Source organism: Neophocaena asiaeorientalis, unplaced genomic scaffold, assembly GCF_003031525.2.
Source record: "Neophocaena asiaeorientalis asiaeorientalis breed wild unplaced genomic scaffold, Neophocaena_asiaeorientalis_V1.1 scaffold129, whole genome shotgun sequence".
In the NCBI taxonomy this organism is placed as follows: domain Eukaryota; kingdom Metazoa; phylum Chordata; class Mammalia; order Artiodactyla; family Phocoenidae; genus Neophocaena; species Neophocaena asiaeorientalis.
In genome coordinates, this window is record NW_020172446.1 from 10,073,883 (window position 1) to 10,096,150 (window position 22,268).

The 22,268-nt window shown below is 46.6% G+C and overlaps 1 protein-coding gene and 2 non-coding genes across 3 annotated transcripts; 2 read left to right on the forward strand and 1 right to left on the reverse strand.

The window, feature by feature from the left end:
- The first annotated feature begins 276 nt into the window (after window positions 1-276).
- TRNAE-UUC (transfer RNA glutamic acid (anticodon UUC)) lies at window positions 277-349 on the forward strand. The gene has a single exon. It is a non-coding gene; the product is annotated as a tRNA-Glu (tRNA).
- A 6,225-nt stretch (window positions 350-6,574) lies between these two features.
- Window positions 6,575-14,127, forward strand: ALOX15 (arachidonate 15-lipoxygenase). Its single transcript, XM_024736524.1, is given in 16 exon segments — window positions 6,575-6,727; window positions 8,280-8,484; window positions 8,708-8,789; window positions 8,874-8,996; window positions 9,154-9,254; window positions 9,447-9,610; window positions 10,475-10,613; window positions 10,768-10,982; window positions 12,251-12,337; window positions 12,441-12,516; window positions 12,519-12,609; window positions 12,762-12,883; window positions 13,457-13,498; window positions 13,501-13,556; window positions 13,670-13,837; window positions 13,948-14,127. Coding segments are annotated over 16 exon segments (1,986 nt in total). The 5' UTR covers window positions 6,575-6,592.
- Window positions 9,880-9,952, reverse strand: TRNAG-CCC (transfer RNA glycine (anticodon CCC)). Its single transcript has one exon. It is a non-coding gene; the product is annotated as a tRNA-Gly (tRNA).
- Window positions 14,128-22,268: the final 8,141 nt, after the last annotated feature.

Consider the following 22,268-nt stretch of genomic DNA (forward strand, 5'->3'; position numbering starts at 1 on the left):
ATCAAGTCAGTGTGGTGTTGGCTGAAAGATAAGATCATAGAATAAAGTAGGTTGTCCAAAAATAGACACAAGTATGGTTAGCTGAGTTTTGGCAAAGATGCAAAGGCAATCCAATTGAGAAAAAAGTACTTTTCAAGAAGAGGTGCTGGAACACCATTTCCATATGCAATCCACAGGCAAAAAAAAAAATCAACCTTGGTTCATTCCTCCACTTTGTACAAAAATTAACTTGGAATAGATCACAGACCTAAATATAAAATGTGAAAAAGTGGGAATTCCCTGGTGGTCCAGTGGTTAGGACTTGGCACTTTCACTGCCATGGGCCCAGATTCAATCCCTGGTCAGGGAACTAAGATCCTGCAAGACACGTGGTGTGGCCAAAAAAAAAGGGAAAAAGTAAAACTTCTAGAAGAAAACATAGGAGAGAATCTTTATGACCTTTTGTTAGACACAGGCAAACACAATCTGTAAAAGAGAAAAATAAAGTTTACCTCCTCATAATTAAAAACTCCTTCTCTGCTGAAAACACTGTTAAGAGATGAAAAGACACCCTCACTTCCTGAGACCTTGCTTGTTGGGAGAAAGTACTTGCAAATCACATACCTTATAAAGGTCTTATATCTAGAATATATAAATTACTCCCAGAACAACAATGAGAAAACAAGAAACTCAATAAAAAATGGGCAAAAGTTTGAAAAGATACTCCCCCCAAAAAGATATACAAGTGTCAAATAAGGACATGAACAGATGCTCAGTATAATTAGTCATCAGCAAAATGTAAATTACAAGCACAATGGCATACTTCTATACACCTACTAGAATGGCCAACACTCCCCTGCCACAAGTCACCCCGTCTCCCCTAGGCTGTACTGGTGAAAATGCACAGCAACTGGAACTCTCATGCATTGCTAGTGAGAGACTGAATCTACAAAAGGACAATGGCCAGAATCACATAAAGAAACAGAGCCATGACCACTGGAGCAACCAGCCAGAGACATTAAACCACACCTCTGAAGCAACCAGTCTAGAAAGCCAACCCACAACCTCTGCAGTAATTGGCCCCAAATGGTCAGGACTTGGTCAATAACCGCCGGCTTCCCTAATTTTTGCCCCTGCTTCCAATTTAGGACCAACCAGAGAAAGACATACAGGCCCCTCTAACCAATCACATAGGATGCCCCACTTCTAGTTAGCTCTGGGCCTACAGCCTTTGCAAGGCCAACAGCCTCCAATCAGGAAACACCTGAAGCCATCCCTTTTTCCCATTGTAAAGCTTTTGAACTACCCCGCCTGCCACACACAAGTGATAGTGGCTGACTCCCTTGCCATATAGTAAGCTCTGAGTAAACAGCCTCTGTTTGCTCTCATTTGGGCGATCTTTGTTTATTTCCCCACTGGTGGGAATGCAAATTTTCATGGCCTAGAGAAATCCACAGTTTCCACAAATTTCTGTGGAAGTCTTCAGACTAGCAGTCTCACTATAACTCTGGCCTCTAATCCCAGCTCCCAACATGGGGTCTCTGAATGGTCATTGAATAAACTTAGATGCAAAATTCGGTTCACATCAGATCACATCACATCAAGTGTTTCACAACATTTATGAATGGAGGAAACACACCATGCAGCACAGGGCATTCAGCGATCTCTTTGCCCTCCCATATCCTGCTACCTTTCTCCCACGACAGCTAGGAGAAATATTTATAATGAATTAAGTTACACAGCTGGGGCACTTCCCTGGTGGCTCAGTGGTTAAGAATCTGCCTGCCAATGCAGCAGCATGGGTTAGAGCCCTGGTCTGGGAAGATTGCACGTGCCGCAGAGCAACTAAGCCCGTGCACCACAACTACTGAGCCTGCGCTCTAGAGCTTGCAAGCCACAACTACTGAAGCCCACGTGCCACAACTACTGAAGCCCGTGCCCCGAGAGACTGTGCTCAGCAACAATAGAATCCCCCAAAATGAGAAGCCCACGTGCCACAACGAAGAGTAGCCCCCGCTCGTTGCAACTAGAGAAAAGCCCGCATGCAGCAACAAAGACCCCATGCAGCCAAAAATAAATAAATAAATAATAAAATAAATAGATAAACAAGAACCTTGAGGATATTAAAAAAAAAATTACACAGCTGGGTCCCACTTTGATGGAATAATACTTGTAAAATACAATGTTAACATATGTTATGGTCCTGATACTTCCTTCCACAATTTCAGCTGGCCCTACTATACTCAGTTTTGGATTTTTGAGTTCCAAAAGCCTGGACGTAAAGGGATTGGGAATGACTCCTGTGCATAGATGATGGCTGTGGGAAAAGATAAGCCATGCCTGTACCTTTGATTGCAGCCAACGGGTCACCTATCGACTGTTTGCCCTAAAACCCTGCTTAGCCCCTGTCTGAAATATCTCAGGTGGGTGGCCCTTCTTACTACATCAATGTTATTTGTTAATTGCTTTGCTGATTGATCACTTTTCTCACAGCACTCCCATGGACTTGGTTCAGTCTTCTATCTTTTTCAACACTTAGAGTTTCACTCCGCAGCCAATTAGATGGGTGAGGTTGGTAGCTGGTACTAATAAGGGAGGAATGTATATGAATAAGGACTAATTTTGTAAGTGGTCAGTTCATCATGAATACTTCCTGGCTTTACATAAGCTTATGAGTTTGGGGATTCAGAAAATAAGTATGTGGACCATATGAGTTATTTATTGCTACATTATCATTACCTCAGTGGCTTAGGGCAACAAATACTTATGACCTCATACAATTTCTGAGAGTCAGGTGGTTCTAGCTCAGGTCTCTCATGAGGTTTCAGACAAGGTGTTGGCTGGGGCTGTAGTCATCTGAAGGCTTAACTGGGGCTGGAGGAACTCACTCACATGGCTCTTGTCTGGAGGTCTGTTTTTCACTGGCTTGTGGCAGGAGAGCTCAGTTTATTGCCATGTGGAGTGCTCCATAGAGTTTCTTTTCTTTTTAAAAAAATTTTATTTATTTATTTATGGCTGCGTTGGGTCTTCAGGCTTTCTCTAGTTGCGGTGAGTGGGAGCTACTCTTCATTGTGGTGCGTGGGCTTCTCATTGCAGTGGCTTCTCTTGCTGTGGAGCACGGACTCTAGGCATGCGGCTTCAGTAGTTATGGCTCGTGGGCTCTAGAGCACAGGCTCAGCAGTTATGGTACACAGGCTTAGGTGTTCTGTGGCATGTGGGATCTTCCCAGACCAGGGCTCGAACCTGTGTGCCCTGCATTGGCAGGCGGATTCTTAACCACTGTGCCACCAGGGCAGTCCCATAGAGTTTCTTAATTGTCCTCATGACATAACAGCTGACTTCTCCCAGAAAAGCAGCTGAAGAGACACAGAGAGAAGGAGAGAAGGGGAGAGAGAGAGATGTCTTTTAGCTTCAGAAGTCATATACCATCGCTTCTGCCATAGTCTATTGGTTACAAAGACCAACCCTGATACAGTTTGGGAGGAGACTACGCAAGGGCATGAATACCATGAGCTGTGGGTCCCTGGGGACTGTTCTGGAGACTGGCTACCACTGTATGCCCTCTGGCCCCCAACAATTCATATTTCTTCCACATGCCAAATACACTCACCCCCTGTCAAGGCACCACAAAGTCTAATCCCGTTATAGCATCAGCCTGAAGTCCAGAATTTCATCATCTAAATCAGGCCTAGGTATAGATAAGGTTTCTCAAGTATATATTCTTTTTTATTTTTAATAAGTTTATGTATTTATTTTTTAAATTTTTGGCTGCATTGGGTCTTCATTGCTGCATATGGGCTTTCTCTAGCTGTGGCAAGTGGGGGCTACTCTTCATTGTGGTGCATGGGTTTCTCATTTCTGGGGCTGCTCTTGTTGCAGAGCACAGGCTCCAGGCACGGGGGCTTCAGTATTTGTGGCATGCAGGCTCAGTAGTTGTGGCACACAGGCTGTAGAGCACAGGCTCAGGAGTTGTGGTGCACAGGCTTAGTTGCTCCGTGGTATTTGGGATCTTCCTGGACCAGGGATCGAACCTGTGTCCCCTGCACTGGCAGGCAGATTCTTAACCACTGTGTCACCAGGGAAGTCCCTCAAGTATATATTCTTAAGTACAGTTTCTCCAGTGAAATTCCTCACCTTCTGAAGACCTGTGAACTAAAGAGAAAGTCATCAAAAAAAAAAAAAAAAAGAGAAAGTCATCTGCCTCCCTCCCCCACCATACAGTGGTGGACTAGGCATAGGATAACATAGTCATTCCTATTCAAAAAGCGGGGAGAGGGCAGACAGCAGAAGCAAGAAGAACTACAATCCTGCAGCCTGTGGAACAGAAACCACATTCACAGAAAGATAGACAAGATGAAAAGGCAGAGGGCTATGTACCAGATGAAGGAACAAGATAAAACCCCAGAAAAACAACTAAATGAAGTGGAGATAGGCCACCTTCCAGAAAAAAAATTCAGAATAATGATAGTGAAGATGATCCAGGACCTCAGAAAAAGAATGGAGGCAAAGATCAAGAAGATTCATGAAGTGTTTAACAAAGACCTAGAAGAATTAAAGAATAAACAAATAGAGATGAACAATACAATAGCTGAAATGAAAAATACACTAGAAGGAGTCAATAGCAGAATAACTGAGGCAGAAGAATGGATAAGTGACCTGGAAGACAGAACGGTGGAATTCACTGTTGAAGAAGAGAATAAAGAAAAAAGAATGAAAAGAAAAATCATCAGAAAATCTACAAACAACAAATGCTGGAGAGGGTGTGGAGAGAAGGGAACCCTCTTGCACTGTTGGTGGGAATGTAAATTGATACAGCCACTATGGAGAACAGTATGGAGGTTCCTTACAAAACTAAAAATCGAATTAGCATATGAGCCAGCCATCCCACTACTGGGCATATACCCAGAGTAAACCATAGTCCACTCTTTCAGCTATTTTTCTATGATTATTGTGGACACAGTTTATGCTCATTGTTGATAGAGTTTTTAAAGTTTGAGGATAACTTTTGTCCATGGAGAGAATACTCCAAAAATATTGGTATTTTATTTAATACTCGATTTTTAAAACATTTATCTATAAACAGAACTTTGAAAAATAAATTTTAATATTTAAACATTGCTTGCATACTTCATTAAATTTCCTTAAATAATCTAAACTGCAATTACAAATTTAATATGATGATTCTTTTGAATACAATTTAAACAGTACACAAAAGGAACACAAATACAATGATTACAAGACTTACTGTCATTATACGTAAATCTGTTTTTTTTTTTTTTTTCTTTTGCGGTATGCGGGCCTCTCACTGTTGCGGAGCACAGGCTCCGGACGCGCAGGCTCAGCCGCTCCGCGGTATGTGGGATCTTCCCAGACCGGGGCACGAACCCGTGTCCCCAGCATCGGCAGGCAGACTCTCAACCACTGTGCCACCAGGGAAGCCCCGTAAATCTGTTTTAACACACCAACACCATGGATTTAGTTACTTTGTTGGTTTCTACTTGTTCTGGTCTTTCTCTAGGAATCAGATATTTTCTCAAGGTTGCTAAAATACTTCTTTTGATGTTTTCTTGGTGTTACCAAAATCTTGCCAGATTCCCTCATATCCCACAAAGAATATTGTCTCCGATCCTTGAATGCACTGAGGCTATAGAATAGGGCTTCTCAGCAGACTGATTCACACTTGGGGCTCTGAAGCTTGTTGTTTCTTCCAAGGAGCTATCTTTGCTCCAGTAAAGCTTCTCCTGTTACCCCAAATAGTCTTTTAATGTTTGCATCTTCTACATAAGTTTTTAATTTCTGCAACCTCTTTCTCCTCTGAAATGATGGATTCCTTTAGTTTCACTTGGCTAGAGTTATGGAACTCCTGGTTTTGTCATTATGATAATTGACTTGCTTTGTTAGTATTATTTAAAAATTATGCGTGCATTCCTAATGTCTTATGGTTAAGGTGGCGTCTAGTGGGTTTTGCTCCTCTTTAGGACATTTGGCTAATTCAGCATCTCAGGACTCCCTTTCTCCTTGGTCACAGAGTGTGAGTACCAGCGTTGGTTAACTGGTTGGATCTCCTTTCTACCTGGTTATCATGTGCAGCCACATGGCGCTGAACAGTCCTTCCTGTTCTTGGAACAGTTATTTTTTCCTGGGACTACTTGGCTCCCAAATGCTGCTGGGTCCCGTCTCCTTGCCGTCTTCATCCTCCCTTGCAGCCTTGAGCACGACCCTTGGCAGTGGTGAACCAACTTGTGAAGCGCGCGCGCGCGCTTAGATGGAGGGGGCCTCCAGCCACTCCTACCATCTGTCATCCGGGCCAGGCGTCGATTCCTTCTTCCTGCATGTTTTCTGCCCAAATCCGCATCTGCTTCCCCCTACCATCCTCCTCCCACCTCTGCGCCCTCTACCCTCCCCCGGGGGGCCCCGCCTTCTTGGAGTCAGGGCTGAGCTCTGGTTTGCGCGGAGCTGAGGACCCCAGAGCGCGGACAGGCGGGGTTGGTTGGAGACCTGTCACCCACATCCCGAACTCCGCCAGGCTTCGGAGGGGCGTGGTCCCGGGCCCAGTTATTTAGCGCATCCACTCTTCTTCCCGCTCAGAAGGGGCGAAACTTCTTTGGGCAAGATGGGTCTCTACCGCGTCCGCGCGTCCAGCGGGTCCTCGCTCTGCGCGGGCTCCAACAACAAGGTGCAGCTGTGGCTGGTCGGCCAGCACGGGGAGGTGGCGCTCGGGTGGCGCGTGCGGCCGATGAGGGGCAAGGTGAGCTGGCCGGAGCCGAACGGGGTGGGCTGCGCCCCTGGCCCCAAGACCCACAAGTCCCCTGGAAGAGACGCGCCGCAGCCGGCCTCCAGCTCCCCCCGGCGGCTACGGGCGCACGCCCCACGCGCGGAGAGGGCTAGGAGACCGCGAGAGTAAAGCGCGTTAGGGCGGGACGCGGCACACGGTAACTGCTCAATAAATGTTCCCGCCGCCCACCCTCCTTGGAATTGGGATAGTCTTGCGCGCCCGTCGTTCCACAGAAGTCTGTTTTTGGAAACTCAGGGGTCCTTAGAGCGGCCGTCCGTCTCCTGTCTCCTCTTCTTAAAAGCTACTATTTCAGATCTTCACAGATCTTCTTCGACCTTGCGGGCTTTATCTCTGGGATGTGGCGGGGATGGGGACGCAGGAAGAGGGGGGAGAAGAAGCCAAGTGATGAGAGCACTCGATTTCCCCACCCACCCCCTCTCCCATCACATCTACCTGGTATTCGCTCCTGGCTCCTGTTACATTTTGCCTCCGCCGACCCCCAGATTCCCATCTCCCATCCAGCTCTCTCCAAGATCCCTAGATCTGATGTCTGGCCCATGGACGCTTCAAAGGACCATGCTCAAGTGAGGTCCTCCCCTCTCCCCACGTCCCAGACCGCTCCCCTTGTATCCCCCAGGTGCACTCCCACCTCCGCCTCTCTTCGCCTCCGTCTAACCAAGAATCGATCGCTGTCCAGTCCATCTCTTAGACATCTCCGGCATCCATACCCTGATGTCCATCCCACTCTGACCACTAATGTCCCCTCGAACCTACGCCACCTTCATTCTCTTCACCCGCCTCACCGCTTGCGCCCCTGCCCTTCCAAGCCCTTCTGCAGTTAGAGCGATTTCTTCCCAATACATTCCCATCCTTAAAACATTCCCCCGACTGAAAACATGTGAATGGCTTCCGCTTACTCTCAGCACCAAGCCAAAGCTCTTGGCTTAACCTTCCAGACTTTACGATCTGGTCCTGCTCATCTGCCCACACCTCGCGCTCAGCGCTCCAGCTCCGCGACGCCGCTCGCCCGGCCTTGGCCTCTGCTCTCCCCGCTTCCCCTCCCTGGCCTGCCTTTCCCCCACCTTTTCCTCTTTCTCATTCTCCCCGGCTAAGCCCTTTGCACCTGTGCGTCTCCGCTTTGACGGGATGTCCTCGGGGAAGCCTGCTCCGGGCTGGGTGGGGCCTCTGTGGGCGCTCGGCCTTGGTGACGGGGTCGAGGGGACAATGTCTGTACACTGGTCACCAGTGCGCTCGCGGGTGCCCAGTGCGCAGCCCAACGCTCGGCGCAATCAGTGACTACAGGGAGGAGTGCCCCTCTCCACCTTCCGCCTCCCGCCTCACCTGGGGCTGAGGAACTCACGACCGAGAATGGGGTCGTGGAGCCGCCTGCTTGGTGCGCGCCCCCTTCCTCTCTGGCTCCTTTCGCGCCGCTTTCCCAGAGGCCCAGAGGGAGGGGCGTCCAGAGCTCAGTCCGAGGATTCCTTCCAGAGAGCCCCTCTTGTTGACCCTCTTTTGTCGCGGGCAGGAGGCGGAATTCGAGGTGGATGTGTCAGAGTACCTGGGGCCGCTGCTGTTCGTGAAACTGAGCAAATGGCACCTCCTTCAGGATGACGCGTGGTTCTGCAACTGGATCTCCGTGCAGGGCCCCGGGGCCAGCGGGGACCAGTTCAGGTTCCCATGCTACCGCTGGCTGGAGGGCAAAGGCATTCTGAGCCTACCCGAGGGCACTGGTGAGCAGCGGGGGGGGCTTGGGGGTGTGCGAGGCCTCCGGGGGCAGTCACGGAAGAGGCGGGATGCTGGAGCTGGCACAGAGCAGCATGGAGACTGGGGGTGTGCAGTGATGCTGAAGGGTCAGGGGCCAGCCGCAAGGGCGGGCTGAGGGACCCTTGGCAGGGACAGGCGAGAGGCTCTCAGGAGGAGCCTCATGGCCCATGCCCTCCTCCCCACTTCTAGGTCGCACAGTGGTCGACGACCCTCAAGGCCTGTTCAAGAAACACAGGGAGGAGGAACCGGAAGAGAGAAGGAAGCTGTACTGGTCTGCCCCACTCCCACTTCCTGACCCCCCAGGGAGCCACTGACCCTTCCCCAGTACCAATGCCTGGTTTCATTTCCACCGCAGGTGGGGTAACTGGAAGGATGAGTTAATCCTGAATATGGCCGGGGCCACAATATGTGACCTCCCCACAGATGAGAGATTTCTGGAGGACAAAAGAATTGACTTTGAGGCTTCGCTGGTCAAGGGGTAAGAACAAGGCATGCTGGGTGACAGGGGGCTGTCCTGGTCCAGTGGAGGCCAGTGGGTTTATGGACTTCACAGGGCTGGACCAGCCCAAGGTGGATGCGTGGGGTTGTAATGTTTAATTCTGAGAATAACACTCTTCGCCCATCCTTCCCTGAAGGCTGGCAGACCTAGCCATCAAAGACTCTTCAAATATTCTGACTAGCTGGAACAGTCTGGATGACTTCAACAGGATTTTCTGGTGTGGCCAGAGCAAGTTGGCTGGATAGTGCCCCTACCCCAGTATTTCTCTCGGGACCCTTACCCCCAGATCCGACCCAGTCTAGGGAACCATGGTTGGGAGACCAGAGGCCTGGGCCCCTCCAATAGGCTGGAGTCAAGTGGGGATGCTTTGGTGGGGGTTGGAAAGACCAGGAGCTCAGATCCCACAGAAAACTGCACAAATGCCATCCCCAGAGCGGGTGCGGGACTCCTGGAAGGAGGATGCCTTATTTGGGTACCAGTTTCTCAATGGCTCCAACCCCATGTTGCTGAGATGCTCCAATCACCTTCCTGCCCGCCTAGAGTTTCCTCCAGGGATGGAGGAGCTGCAGGCCCAGCTGGAGAAGGAGCTCCAGGTATGGACGTAAGAGCCCTAAGGAGACCACACAGTGAAATGGGGGTGGGGTGTTTGCGCTGCTGCAGGGTCTACTGTGGGCCCAGCTTGCTGCCAAATGGCGAGATGGGATTCTACAGCAGAAATCTTTTTTTTTTTTAATATTTATGTATGTATGTATTTATTTAGCTGTGCCAGCTCTTAGTTGTGGCATGTGGGATCTTCGTTGCAGCACGTGGGATCTTTAGTTGTGGCATGCGGGCTCCTTTAGTTGCAGCATACGGGGTCTAGTTCCCTGACCAGGGATTGAACCTGGGCCCCCTGCATTGGGAGCGCAGAGTCTTAACCACTGGACCACCAGGGAAGTCCCTACAGCAGAAATCTTGAGTGATCCTGGAGGGGTGCCCCTCCATGGCTTTCCTCTCCTAAGGAGAATAGCGTGCTGTGGAGGAAGAGTATGTGATGGGTGACAGAGACAGAGTCAAAATGAAGAGCTGTAACTGGGTGCTAGGGACTTAGGGAGAGTGTGGAGTAAGAGAATCAGGGTCAGGGCTGGGGCTGTTGATGGGGAGTCAGCATGGAACTAATAAGAGAAAACGCATGGGATTTAGGGTGAGACAGACTTGAGCTTGAATCCTGGCTCTGCTGTTTATAAGCTGTGTGACTTCAGGCAAGATATCTATCCTCTCTGATCATCTGTTTCCTCTTTTATAGAACTGGGGCTAATTCAAGTGCATCTAAGAATTATATGAGGCAATAAGCACATGATCCATCACCTGGTAGGAAGTAGGTGATGGAGACAAATTAGTTTCCTTCTTCCTTCGGGGAATCAGAGTGGGAAGATGTCTTATGCTGATAGCAGCCCTTGCTCTCTGCCCCCATCCAGGGAGGCACACTATTTGAAGCTGACGTCTCCTTGCTGGATGGGATCAAGGCCAACGTCATCCTGTGTAGCCAGCAGTACCTGGCTGCTCCTCTGGTTATGCTGAAACTGCAGCCTGATGGGAAACTCTTACCCATGGTCATCAGGTGAGAGGACCCAGGCTGTAAGGGAGCGGCAGCCGTCAGATGGAGAATGCTAAGCAACTTTGGAGGAAGAGGAAGAGCTTAAGCACACAGGGAAGGGGAGTCTGTTGTGCACTGGCCCTCACCCCTCCCAAATCCCACTTCTGTCCCTCTTCCAGCTCCAACTGCCATGCAAGGGGTCTCTCCCACCACTGCTTTTCCTGCCCATGGATCCCCCGATGGCCTGGCTCCTGGCCAAATGCTGGGTCCGCAGCTCTGACTTCCAGCTTCATGAGCTGCAGTCTCATCTCCTAAGGGGACACTTGGTGGCTGAGGTCATTGCTGTGGCCACCGTGAGGTGCCTTCCATCGATACATCCTATGTTCAAGGTAACACTTTATCCCCCCCTCCTCCCCCGCTCTCTGCCCCACAGAGTGGTCCCACCTCTGGAAGCACCTTCTCTGTGGAATCTCAGCTTTTGGGAAGAAGCAACCAATAAAAGACACATGAACAATGGCACGAGAGCATGGCTTGCTCTGCATTTCTAACAGGGTGATATCACTTCCCAGAGGAGGTGAAAATGATTCATTGATGGGGTGGAGAGTGGTGGGAGGGTGAGGGAGTGGGGGGCAGGAAGTCTTACTCTTTTTATGTATAAAGCACAGATACACATGCAGTATATAAACAGAACACACAAATGACTGAGGACTCCACCCAGGGAGAGGGGACCATGCAAATAATATAAAAGATTTTTCCAGCCAGTTTTGAAGGGTTCCCAGGTAGTAACACATAGGCCAGTTAGAGGGGCTCAGGTCAGCGACAGTAGCTGACAGAACAGAGTGTTCGTCCATTAACGTTTTTCTTGGGTGTCTCCGATGGGGCAAATAACCATCCTAGATGCCGGTGCTAAGCAAGACAGCCAAGGTCCTATCTCTGGGGATTTTCCTATCCATTAAGGGCTAACAGACGGTGAAGACTGTATTGTAATAGATCAGCTGTGGTGAGCACACTGCAGAGAATCAGAGCAGGGTGATGTGATCTTGAGTTTAGACTGGGTGGTCGGGATAGGCTCCTTTCAGGAGGTGACAGAGAGAATGAAATTACACAGAGCCAGCCATGAGCAGAGCACGGGGCACATGGCTCTAGGCAGAGGGAACAGCTTAGTGCCGAGGTCCTGACTCAGGAACAAGCTTGGAGTGTTTGAAGGACAGAAAGAAGGTGAGTATAATGGACAAAGCGGAGGGTAGGAGATGAAGTTCTGGAGGTAGCAGATTAGACCATGTTCTGGAGGGCAAAAAATTATTTTTATGTATAAAGCACATATATATTTACAGGAGGTAACAGATATATAGTATATCTGTAGCACTAAAAGTTCATGGGGCAGGTAAGAGTACAAAAAATATCAAAAAAGCCTCCTTGGAGAAGTGATAATGAAAACAAAGGTGGAGAAACACTGAGAAGACCATGAAGAGAAAAGGAGAACGATTTCTTTCAATGATCAAAGAGCATTAAGTCAGTGGTGTTGAGGGGCCGCTGTACTTCAGTCCCTGCTTTTCCCGAAGACCTGGTACCTTTCCTGCTTTTCAGCCCCTATTTCCTGCAGGGACGGGCCACAGCTGTCTTCTGACCCTGCCCTTCCCTGTTCCTCTCCATCCAGCTTCTCATTCTGCACATTCGATACACCACGGAAATTAACCTCAGGGCCAGGACTGGGCTGGTCGCTGATTTGGGAATTTTCGACCAGGTATGAGGAGAGAAAGGGGGCGGTTCTGGAGTTCACGCTCCCTCCGGCTCTGGCCGCGCGGGGCAGGTGGACTGGCCTGACCCCGCCTGTCCTTGCTCCTCAGGTGGTGAGCACGGGTGGGGGTGGCCACGTGGACCTGTTCAAGAGAGCAGGAGCCTTTCTAACCTATAGCTCCTTCTGCCCCCTGATGACCTGGCTGAGCGGGGGCTCTTGGGAGTCAAGTCTCCTTTCTATGTGCAAGATGCCCTTCGGCTCTGGGAAATCATCTCTCAGTGAGATGGCAGGGGGCGGTGAGGCCGGGGAGGAAGCTGGGGAAACAGGAGGTCTGTGGCCCATCTGGCGGGCTGCGCGGGCAAGGAGCAGAGGGCCTGGGGGCTCCCTGTCGTCAGCCTCAGCTCCCCCGCCCTGACCCCTCCACTGGCAGCTACGTGGAGGGCATTGTGAGTCTCCACTATAAGACGGACAAGTCTGTGAAAGAGGATCTTGAGCTGCAGGCCTGGTGTTGAGAGATCACTGAGATTGGACTGCTAGGGGCCCAGGACCGAGGTAGGATGAGCCTCGAGACCCCAGCACATGATTTCTCCCTAGAACTTCCCCAGAATCCTCTCTACTTCTATGGAACCTTCCAGAAGCATTCCCAACCCCTATGAAAACACCCAAAGCTTTCCCAGATTCCTTTTCCTCTCAGCTAGAAGCAGGTCTCCATCCTGTGCACTGAGAGCCCCTCTAGGTCCCAGATGCAGTGGGACCAGAGGTTGCTCATAAATGTTTAACAACTGGCTCCCTGGGGAAAAAAAAATGCCCCGATTTGTAGCATTTGCCCATTTCCATGGTGTAAATATTGCACTATGGCTACCAAGGTGATGTCAACCAGCTTGCTAAATACTTGAACATTTGACATCATTGACTCTTGTGAGCCACACCAGCACCCCACTGAGTGGGACCCTCCCAAAAGACCTCCCTGCTCCCGCCACCCCAACCCACGCTCGTCTCACTTCCCACAGTAGTTACTGAGAGTCCTTGGTCCTCTTCTTACCTCTCTTGTTCTCCTCCTCAGTCCCTCTGAACTCTGCCTCTATCCTTGGCCTCACAGCTTCTAACTCTCCTTACCCCTTGCAGGGTTTCCCATCGCCCTACAGTCCAAGGACCAGCTTTGCCACTTTGGACCACATGCATCTTCACCTGCACTGGCCAGTACAGCTCCAACCACCTGGACCAGGTACTTATCATAGGGGGGGCAGCTGGGCATTTGTGCCTGGAGGGGGAAGGGGGCTGTGTGCAGGTGGTCTTAGGGGTTTTCATGTTTAGTAGACATTGACTGCCCCTCCTTAGCTCGACTGGTATGCTTGGGTCCCTAACGCACCCTGCACGATGCGGCTGCCCCTGCCAACCACCAAGGATGTGACACTGGAGACAGCGATGGCAACACTGCCCAACTTTCATCAGGCTTCTCTCCAGATGTCCATCACTTGGCAACTGGGCAGACGCCAGTCCATCATGGTGAGAGCCAGATGCCTGGGTCCCCAAGTAAGGGGGCAGGTACTGGGAGCTGCGGCACTCCAGACTGAGGGTCAGTGAAGCTCTCAGCTGCCTTTCTCCCCTCTGTCCAGGTGGCTCTGGACCAACATGAGGAGGAGTATTTTTCGGGCCCTGAGCCCAAGGCTGCGCTGAAGAAGTTCAGGGAGGAGCTGGCTGCCCTGGAAAAGGGCATTGAGATCTGGAATGCTAAGCTGGACTTGCCCTACGAATACCTGTGGCCCAGCCTGGTGGAAAACAGTGTGGCCATATGAGTGCCCCAAGCCTTGGGTTTTTTCGGCCCCCTTCCACCCAAGCCACACCCATCCCCTAGTGCTCTCAGTCTTGCCCTCCCCAAACCCCATCCTCTTCCCAACTCCCATCGTCCCCAAAGTCACCTTTTCATTGTCTGCGCCCACTGGGAACAAATTTTACTCCAGATGCAGGACCTAGGGACCTTGCCCCTATTTCTTCTGTCTCACCCACCACCCCCACCCCTTCTTCCTTGATCTTTCAGATCACCCATAGGGCAGGTTAACAGCCACATTTTTTTTTTTTTTTGCGATATGCAGGCCTCTCACTGTTGTGGCCTCTCCCGTTGCAGAGCACAGGCTCCAGATGCGCAGGCTCAGAGGCCATGGCTCACGGGCCCAGCCGCTCCGCGGCATGTGGGATCTTCCCAGACAGGGGCACGAACCCGTGTTCCCTGCATCGGCAGGCGGACTCTCAACCACTGCGCCACCAGGGAAGCCCCAACAGCCACATTTATACAAACAGTTCAAAGAATAGAATAGGGTGATAATGAATGAATGAACCTTTTATGAATCAAATATGATTCTGAACCTAAATTCAGTTAATGACAGGAAAAAGATATTTTAGACTAATGAAAGAAAAGAATTTAGTCCAAACTATGCTAAATCAAATATTGGCAAAAGAGTGTACAGCACATCTTTCTAACTGGATGGGATTCACTGCTTGTCCTGAGACCAGTCACAACACAAAGCAAACCATTAACACAGCAATTCTCAAGATTTTCATTTCATGGCTCACTTAGAAAGTGATAAATGGAAGTTAACTGGTTAAACTGCAGAAGCTGCTCTCAGCTGGAGGTATTTGGCCTCAGGGTTTTGCCCAAGGGATCCATATCGATAATCCATTTGCATTTCATCAGTTGGAAAGCTCCAAGTAAAAATGATTAACTGGAAAAGTACTAAAAATCTCATTATTTTAACGGGGGACAACAAAGGAGTCAATAAAATCCAACTTCTGTATTTGATTAAAAGTTTGGAAAAACAAACTTGGAAGTTTGATTTCTTAATATGATCATCTGTGGATATGGTAAAACAGAAACTAACAGTAAACACAAACCAGAACTGTTTCCTTTACAGTACGATCAAAGTTGCTTCCTGCCTCTGATTCTATTTAATTTGGCAGAAGACATATGGGTGATGCTTGATCTGATTCTTGAAGGAAGAATAGGAAATACAGAGTTGAGAGGTTGGGGTAGAGTTTAATGCTGGGATCCAGAAGAACCCACAAGGAGGTAAGAGAGAGCATGGCGCAGCTTCACACCAGAAATAATGCAGTCTAGCGAGTGAGAGAAGCTGTGGGAAGGGGTGGTCTCATGAAGAACATGTTTCACGCCAGGAAATTAGGCTTGACCTTTAGGAAACAGCCATTGAAGGATTATAAGTAAGGGTATGACAGGGTCCTGGAAGTCACACTCACAGAGGCACCCCCTTCCCCTTGGAGGCCATACCCCTGTCTCCTTGGAGGCCACACCCCCTTCTCCTTGGAGGTCACAAGAATGCACAGTGGCCAAGTGAACAAGGGCTGAATCTTGGGCAGACAGGCCCTGGGCAGGAGTACGCAGCAGTTTGTTTCCCAGTGAGAGGGCCTGGGCTCTGGCGACTCCACACCGCAGCTTAGCGCTAGGTGTGGGGCAGACAAACCCAGGAGAAGTCTGTCACAGCGGCAGTCCAGATCTCAGGCAGCAGTACAGTTACCTCAATTCCTGCAGCCACAACACCCTTGACCCCCCAAGCCCCAGCCCACTCCACACCACAGACTTGTACTAGATCAGGGAGGAACACAACAGAGAAAGGGGTGCGACCCTGGGCTGCTTCTGAGTGGAACCACGGATGCCGACACAGGTGGCGCAGAGCTTCTCTGTGACTACACGGGCCTCACTTGCTTCAACAACCACCTCCTGGGAGAGAGAGCCTGACTGAACCTGACTCTCAGGGCCTCTACTCCAGAAGCTGGGGAGCAGACCCCACCCTGACAGGATGGAGACAGCCATGGAGCAAAGAGGAAGCCCCCGCCCAATATCCAGCACAGGGTCTGGACACCACAACACCAACCACATCCCCTATACCAAGGGGTTAGCTGCCAGCATGCTCTGAGGAGAGACATGGCTGGCATCCATACCAAAACCAGCCCTCGGGACTTTCCTGGCAGTCCAGTGGTTAGGACTCCATGCTTTCACTGCCATGGCCTGGGTTCAATCCCTGGTCAGGGAACTAAGATCCTGCAAGCCACGCAGCACGGTAAAACAACAACAACAACAAAAGCCAGCCCTCGCACCAAAAATAATGGACCCACACGGTCTACACAGGGATACTCTCACATAAAAACAACCTGCAAGACCACAGTAGATAACTGTTTCTCCTGAATGCCTAGAGACAGAAAAAGTTAAGTAAAATGAAAAAGCAGAGGAACTATTCCCAATTAAAAGAACAAAAGAAATCCCCTGAAAGAACAAATAATGAAACAGACCTCACCAGTCCACCAGACCCCGAGTTAAAAAAGGAGGCAATAAAAATGCTAAAGGAGTAGAGCAGAGATTGGCAAAACATTGTAAATCAACTATACTTCAATAAAAAAATGTTTAAAAACGCTAAGGGAATTAAGAAATTATCAACAGAAATGCAGATCACTGTAACAAGGAAATAGAAACTATAAAGATGAGCCAAAGTTAGACAATTCAATTGCTTAGACCAATCTAGAAGCAAGGAATAGCAGACTAAATGACACAGAAGAACGAATAAGTGATCTAGAAGATAGAATAATGGAAATTACCCAAACAGAATGACAGGAAGACAAATAAAAAAAAAAGAAAACAATAATGAGATCTATGGGGTAATATAAAGCGTGCCAACCTACGCATAATAGGGGTTCCAGAAGGAGATGAGAGAGAGAGAAGGGGATGGAAAATGTATTTGAATAACATCCAGTCATGATAAAAACTCTCACCAAAGTGTGGGCATAGAGGGAACATATCTCAATGTAATAAAAGCCACTTATGACAAACCCACAGCTGACACAATATTCAACGGTGAAAAGCTGAAAGTCTTCCCTCTAAATTCAGAAACAAGACAAGGATGCCCACTCTTACCACTTCTATTCCTTTGTGGTTTTTTTTTGGCCACACTGCACAGTTTGTGGGATCTTAGTTCACCGACCAGGGACTGAACCTGGGCCACAGCAGTGAAAGCACCGAGTCCTAGCCACTGGACTGCCAGGGAACTCCCTCACCACTTCTATTCAACATAGTATTGGAAGTCCTAGCCACAGCAATCAGACAAGAAAAAGAAATAAAAGGTACACAAATTGGAAGGGAAGAGGTAAAACTGTCACTATTTGCAGATGACATGATACTCTATATAGAGGACCCTGAAATCTCCACACAAAAACTATTAGAATTAATAAATGAATTTAGCAAGGTAGCAGGATAAAAGATAATATACATAAATCTGTTGCATTTCCTTACACTAATAATGAAATATCATAAAGAGCAAGCAAAAAACAATCTCATTTAAAATCATGTCAGAAAAATAAAATACCTAGGAATTAACTTAACCAAGGAGGTGAAACACCTATATGCTGAAAACTATAAAACATTGATAAAGGAAACTGAATATGATTCAAAGAAATGGAAAGATATCCCATTGAATATTCTCTTGAATTGAAAGAATTAATATTGTTAAAATGGCCATACTACCCAAATCAATCTACAGATTTAATGTAATCCCTATCAAAATATAAATGACATTTTTCACAGAACTACAACAAATAATCCTAAAATTTACATGGAACCACAAAAGGCCCAGAATTTTCAAAGCAATCCTGAGGAAAAAGAACAAAGCTGGAGACATAACCCTTCCAGACCTCAGACTATACTACAAAGCTTTAGTAATCAAAACAGCGTGGTTTTGGCACAAAAACAGACATATAGGTCAATGGAACAGAGTAGAGAGCACAGAAATAAACCCACACACCTATGGTTAATTAATCTATGACAAAGTAAGCAAGCCTATACAATGGAGAAAAGATAGTCTCTTCAACAAGTGGTGCTGGGAAAGCTGGATAGTTTTAGGTAAATCAATGAAATTAGAACACTTCCTCACCCCATATATAAAAATAAACTAAAAATTGTTTAAAGACCTAAATATAAGACATGACACTTTAAAACTCCCCAAAGAGAGCATAGGTAAAACATTCTTAGACATAAATCACAGCAATATTTCCTTAGATCAGTTTCCCAAGGCAAAATAAATAAAACAAAAAATAAACACATGGGACCTAATCAAACTTCAAAGCTTTTGCACAGCAAAGAAAACTATCAACAAAATGAAAAGACAACATACGGAATGGGAGAAAATATATGCAAACAATGTGGCCAACAAGGGGTTAATATCCAAAATATAAAAACAGCTCATACAACTCAATATCTGAAAAGCAAACAAACCAATTTAAAAATGGACCAAAGGGACTTCCCTGGAGGTCCAGTGGTTAAGACTTCACCTTCCAGTGCAGGGGGTGTGGGTTTGATCCCTAGTCAGGGAGCTAGGATCTCACATGCTTCACAGCCAAAAAACCAAAACATAAAATAGAAGCAATATTGTAACAAGTTCAATAAAGACTTTAGAAAACAATGGACTGAAGACCTAAATAAATATTTCTCCAAAGAAAACACACAAATGACCAACAGGCACATGAAAAGATGCTCAACATTTCTAATTATTCAAGAAATGAAAATCAAAATCACAATGAGGTATGACATCACACCAGTCAGAATGGATGTCATCAAAAAGTCTACAAATAATAGGGCTTCTCTGGTGGCGCAGTGGTTGAGAGTCCGCCTGCCGATGCAGGGGACACGGGTTCGTGCCCCGGTCTGGGAAGATCCCACATGCCGCGGAGAGGCTGGGCCCGTGAGCCATGGCCGCTGAGCCTGCACGTCTGGAGCCTGTGCTCCACAACGGGAGAGGCCACAACAGTGAGAGGCCCGCGTACCGGAAAAAAAAAAAAAGTATACAAATAATAAATGCTGGAGAGGGTGTGGAGAAAAGGGAACCCTCTTGCACTGTTGGTGGGAATGTAAATTGGTGCAGCCACTATGGAGAACAGTATGGAGGGTCCTTAAACAACTAACAATAGAGCTCCCATACAGTGCAGCAATTCCACTCCTGGGTATACACCTGGAAAAAATGAAAGCTCTAATTCAAAAGGATACATGCACCCCAATGTTCATAGCAGCACTATTTATAATAGCCAAGACAGGAAACAACCCAAGCGCTGAACAGCAGACGATTGGCTTAAGACATACACACACATACAGTGGAATATTACTCAGCCAGAGGCAGCTGCGGAGGGACAAATTAGGAGTATGGGATTAAAAGGCAGAAAATACTATACATAAAATAGATAAGCAACAAGGATTTACTGTATAGCACAGGGAATTATACTAAATATCTTGTAATAACTTATAATGGAATATAATCGGCAAAAAAAAAAAGAACCTGAATCACTATGCTGCACACCTGAAACTAACACAATATTGTAAATCAACTATACTTCAATTAAAAAAAAACCACACAGTATGTTTGCCAAAGTTGGCAGTCCCCCAAAGATTGGTACTATATGTACTCCAAGGATAACAAAGAAAAATAATTTCCTTCAGAAAGCATCTTTGAATCAGAGATATTATAAAGGTCATGAAATCTTCCAAATTAAACAGTTTCTATTTTGTTTAATTATAAGAAATTAGTAAGTGCTTTGTAAAAACCTAAGATAAGAAAGTGCAAAGACTAGCTGGGCCGGGGCTAGGTAGAGATAATACCAAAATTGATGGTGCTTTAGATACGACAGTCTTTAGGAAAGATTCTCTTTAGGCTGGAAGAAAAGGAAATAATTGTCAGAAGAAAATGACATCTTAAAACTTCACAGTCTTTGAAAAGAGAACCAAGTCATTAATTATACTTATTACCTTCCACAAATATATTACATCTGTAATTAAATTGGCCTCAAAGGGACAGAGTCTTATTATGGTTTTCATGTTTAAAAGGGTATTTTTAAGTAAAAAAATATATTACTCAATTAAGTTATAGAAATTTAGTTAAAAGATAAATATTACATACTGGACGTTCCTCAAAAAACTAAAAATGGAACTACCATATGATCCAGTAAGTCCACTCCTGGGTATATATCCAAAGAAAATGAAAACACTAATTTGAAAAGATACATGCACCCCAATGTTCACAGCAGCATTATTTACAATAACCAAGATATGGAAGCAACCTAAGTGCCCATCAACAAACAGATAAAGAAGATGTGGTATATATACACGATGGAATATTACTCAGCCATAAAAAAAGAATGAAATTTTGCCATTTGCAACAACATGGATGGGCCTGGAGGGTATTAGGCTTAGTGAAATGTCAGGGAAACACAAATATATCACATATATGTTGAATCTAAAAAATAAAGCAAACTAATGAATATAACAAAAAAGAAACAGATTCACAGATATAGAGAACAAACAGTGGCTATCAATAGGGAGAAGGAAGGTGGGAGGGGCAAGATAGGGGTAGGGATTTAAGAGGTACAAACTACTATGTATAAAATAAATGAGCTACAAGGATATATTGTACAGCACAGGGAATAAAGCCAATATTTTATAGTAACTATAAATGGAATTATAATCTATAAACATTTTGAATTACTATGTTGTATATATACCGGAAACTAATATAATATTGTAAATCAACTATACCTCAATTTAAGAAGATAAATATTATATACGGATGAGAAAAATAAAACCCATATAAGTTAACCGTGCAAAACAACTGTTATTAATAAAAAATTTACTCAGTATTCTTTTTTTTTTTTTTGGCTGCGTTGGGTCTTCATTGCTGTGCGTGCGGGCTTTCTCTAGCTGCAGCGAGTGGGGGCTACTCTTTGTTACGATGTGCGGTCTTCTCATTGCGGTGGCTTCTCTTGTTGCAGAGCATGGGCTCTAGGTGCACGGGCTTCAGTAGTTGTAGCACGTGGGCTCAGTAGCTGTGGCGCACGGGTTTAGCTGCTCCATGGCATGTGGGATCTTCCCGGACCAGGGATTGAACCTGTGTCCCCTGCATTGGCAGACGGGCTCTCAACCACTGCGCCACCAGGGAAGCCCTAAATTAGTATGATTTAAATAAAAAATCTTTATAAACTAGTTCTTACAAGTCAGATAAAATTGAAAACTTTGTGTAGCTATCAGTTATTCCACCATACTATCTGGGTAGAAAGTTTTAAGATGGCACATTTTTCTGACAAATGCTTATTTTCAATGATGATTATGTTTCATGGTATCAGTTTAAATGTATTTTCTAAAATTCTTAATTGCTTATGATACCTTAATCTAAATCAAAGTTGAGGTAATTGAGTACTTTTACTTTATATGGAGGCTACTATTGAAATTAAAAATCACAGAGCAGAGTAAATAAAGCACATGGTCATTGTACAGCCTCCAGATGTCTTCTTGAGTAACATATTTTTGTTTTTTAGGAGAGCCAGTAAAACTCCTTTAAAAGAACTAGCGCTTCCCATACTGATGTGTTTCTCAATTTCAGGGAGGGGAGAAAATTTGGGGTCCTATAAAGGGACATGGCGTGTGAACGAAGGGGATATATATATACAATGGAACTAACTCAGCATTGTTATGTCTCCAGGTCTTAGTTTCTTCCTGTGCAAAATGCCAAGGGCTTTAGGGCATCTAAGCCTCCTTTATATCATCCAGAACTGTATCTGGCAGTTTGCTGCCCAACGTAGCTGCTAGAATCACACCCAGATGTGCCAAAAAACACCCCGAACTCAGAATCTCTGTGAAATCCATCTAGATCGACAATTTCAGCCTGATGTAAAATAATACTCCTCTTCCCTTGGCTGGTGGTCCTCAAAATCCACTCCCCAGAAAAGTCCTTGGATTTGTATTGACATTAACAAACAAAATATCTCTAATCTTCTTAATATGCAAACTTTCTCTTTCAGAATCTGCTGTCACATGTACATGTGTTTTACATTTACATGTCGCTGAATGCTGGGATCCCATTCTGATTACTGGCTCTTGTTGAGGAGTAGGTCCTGAGGG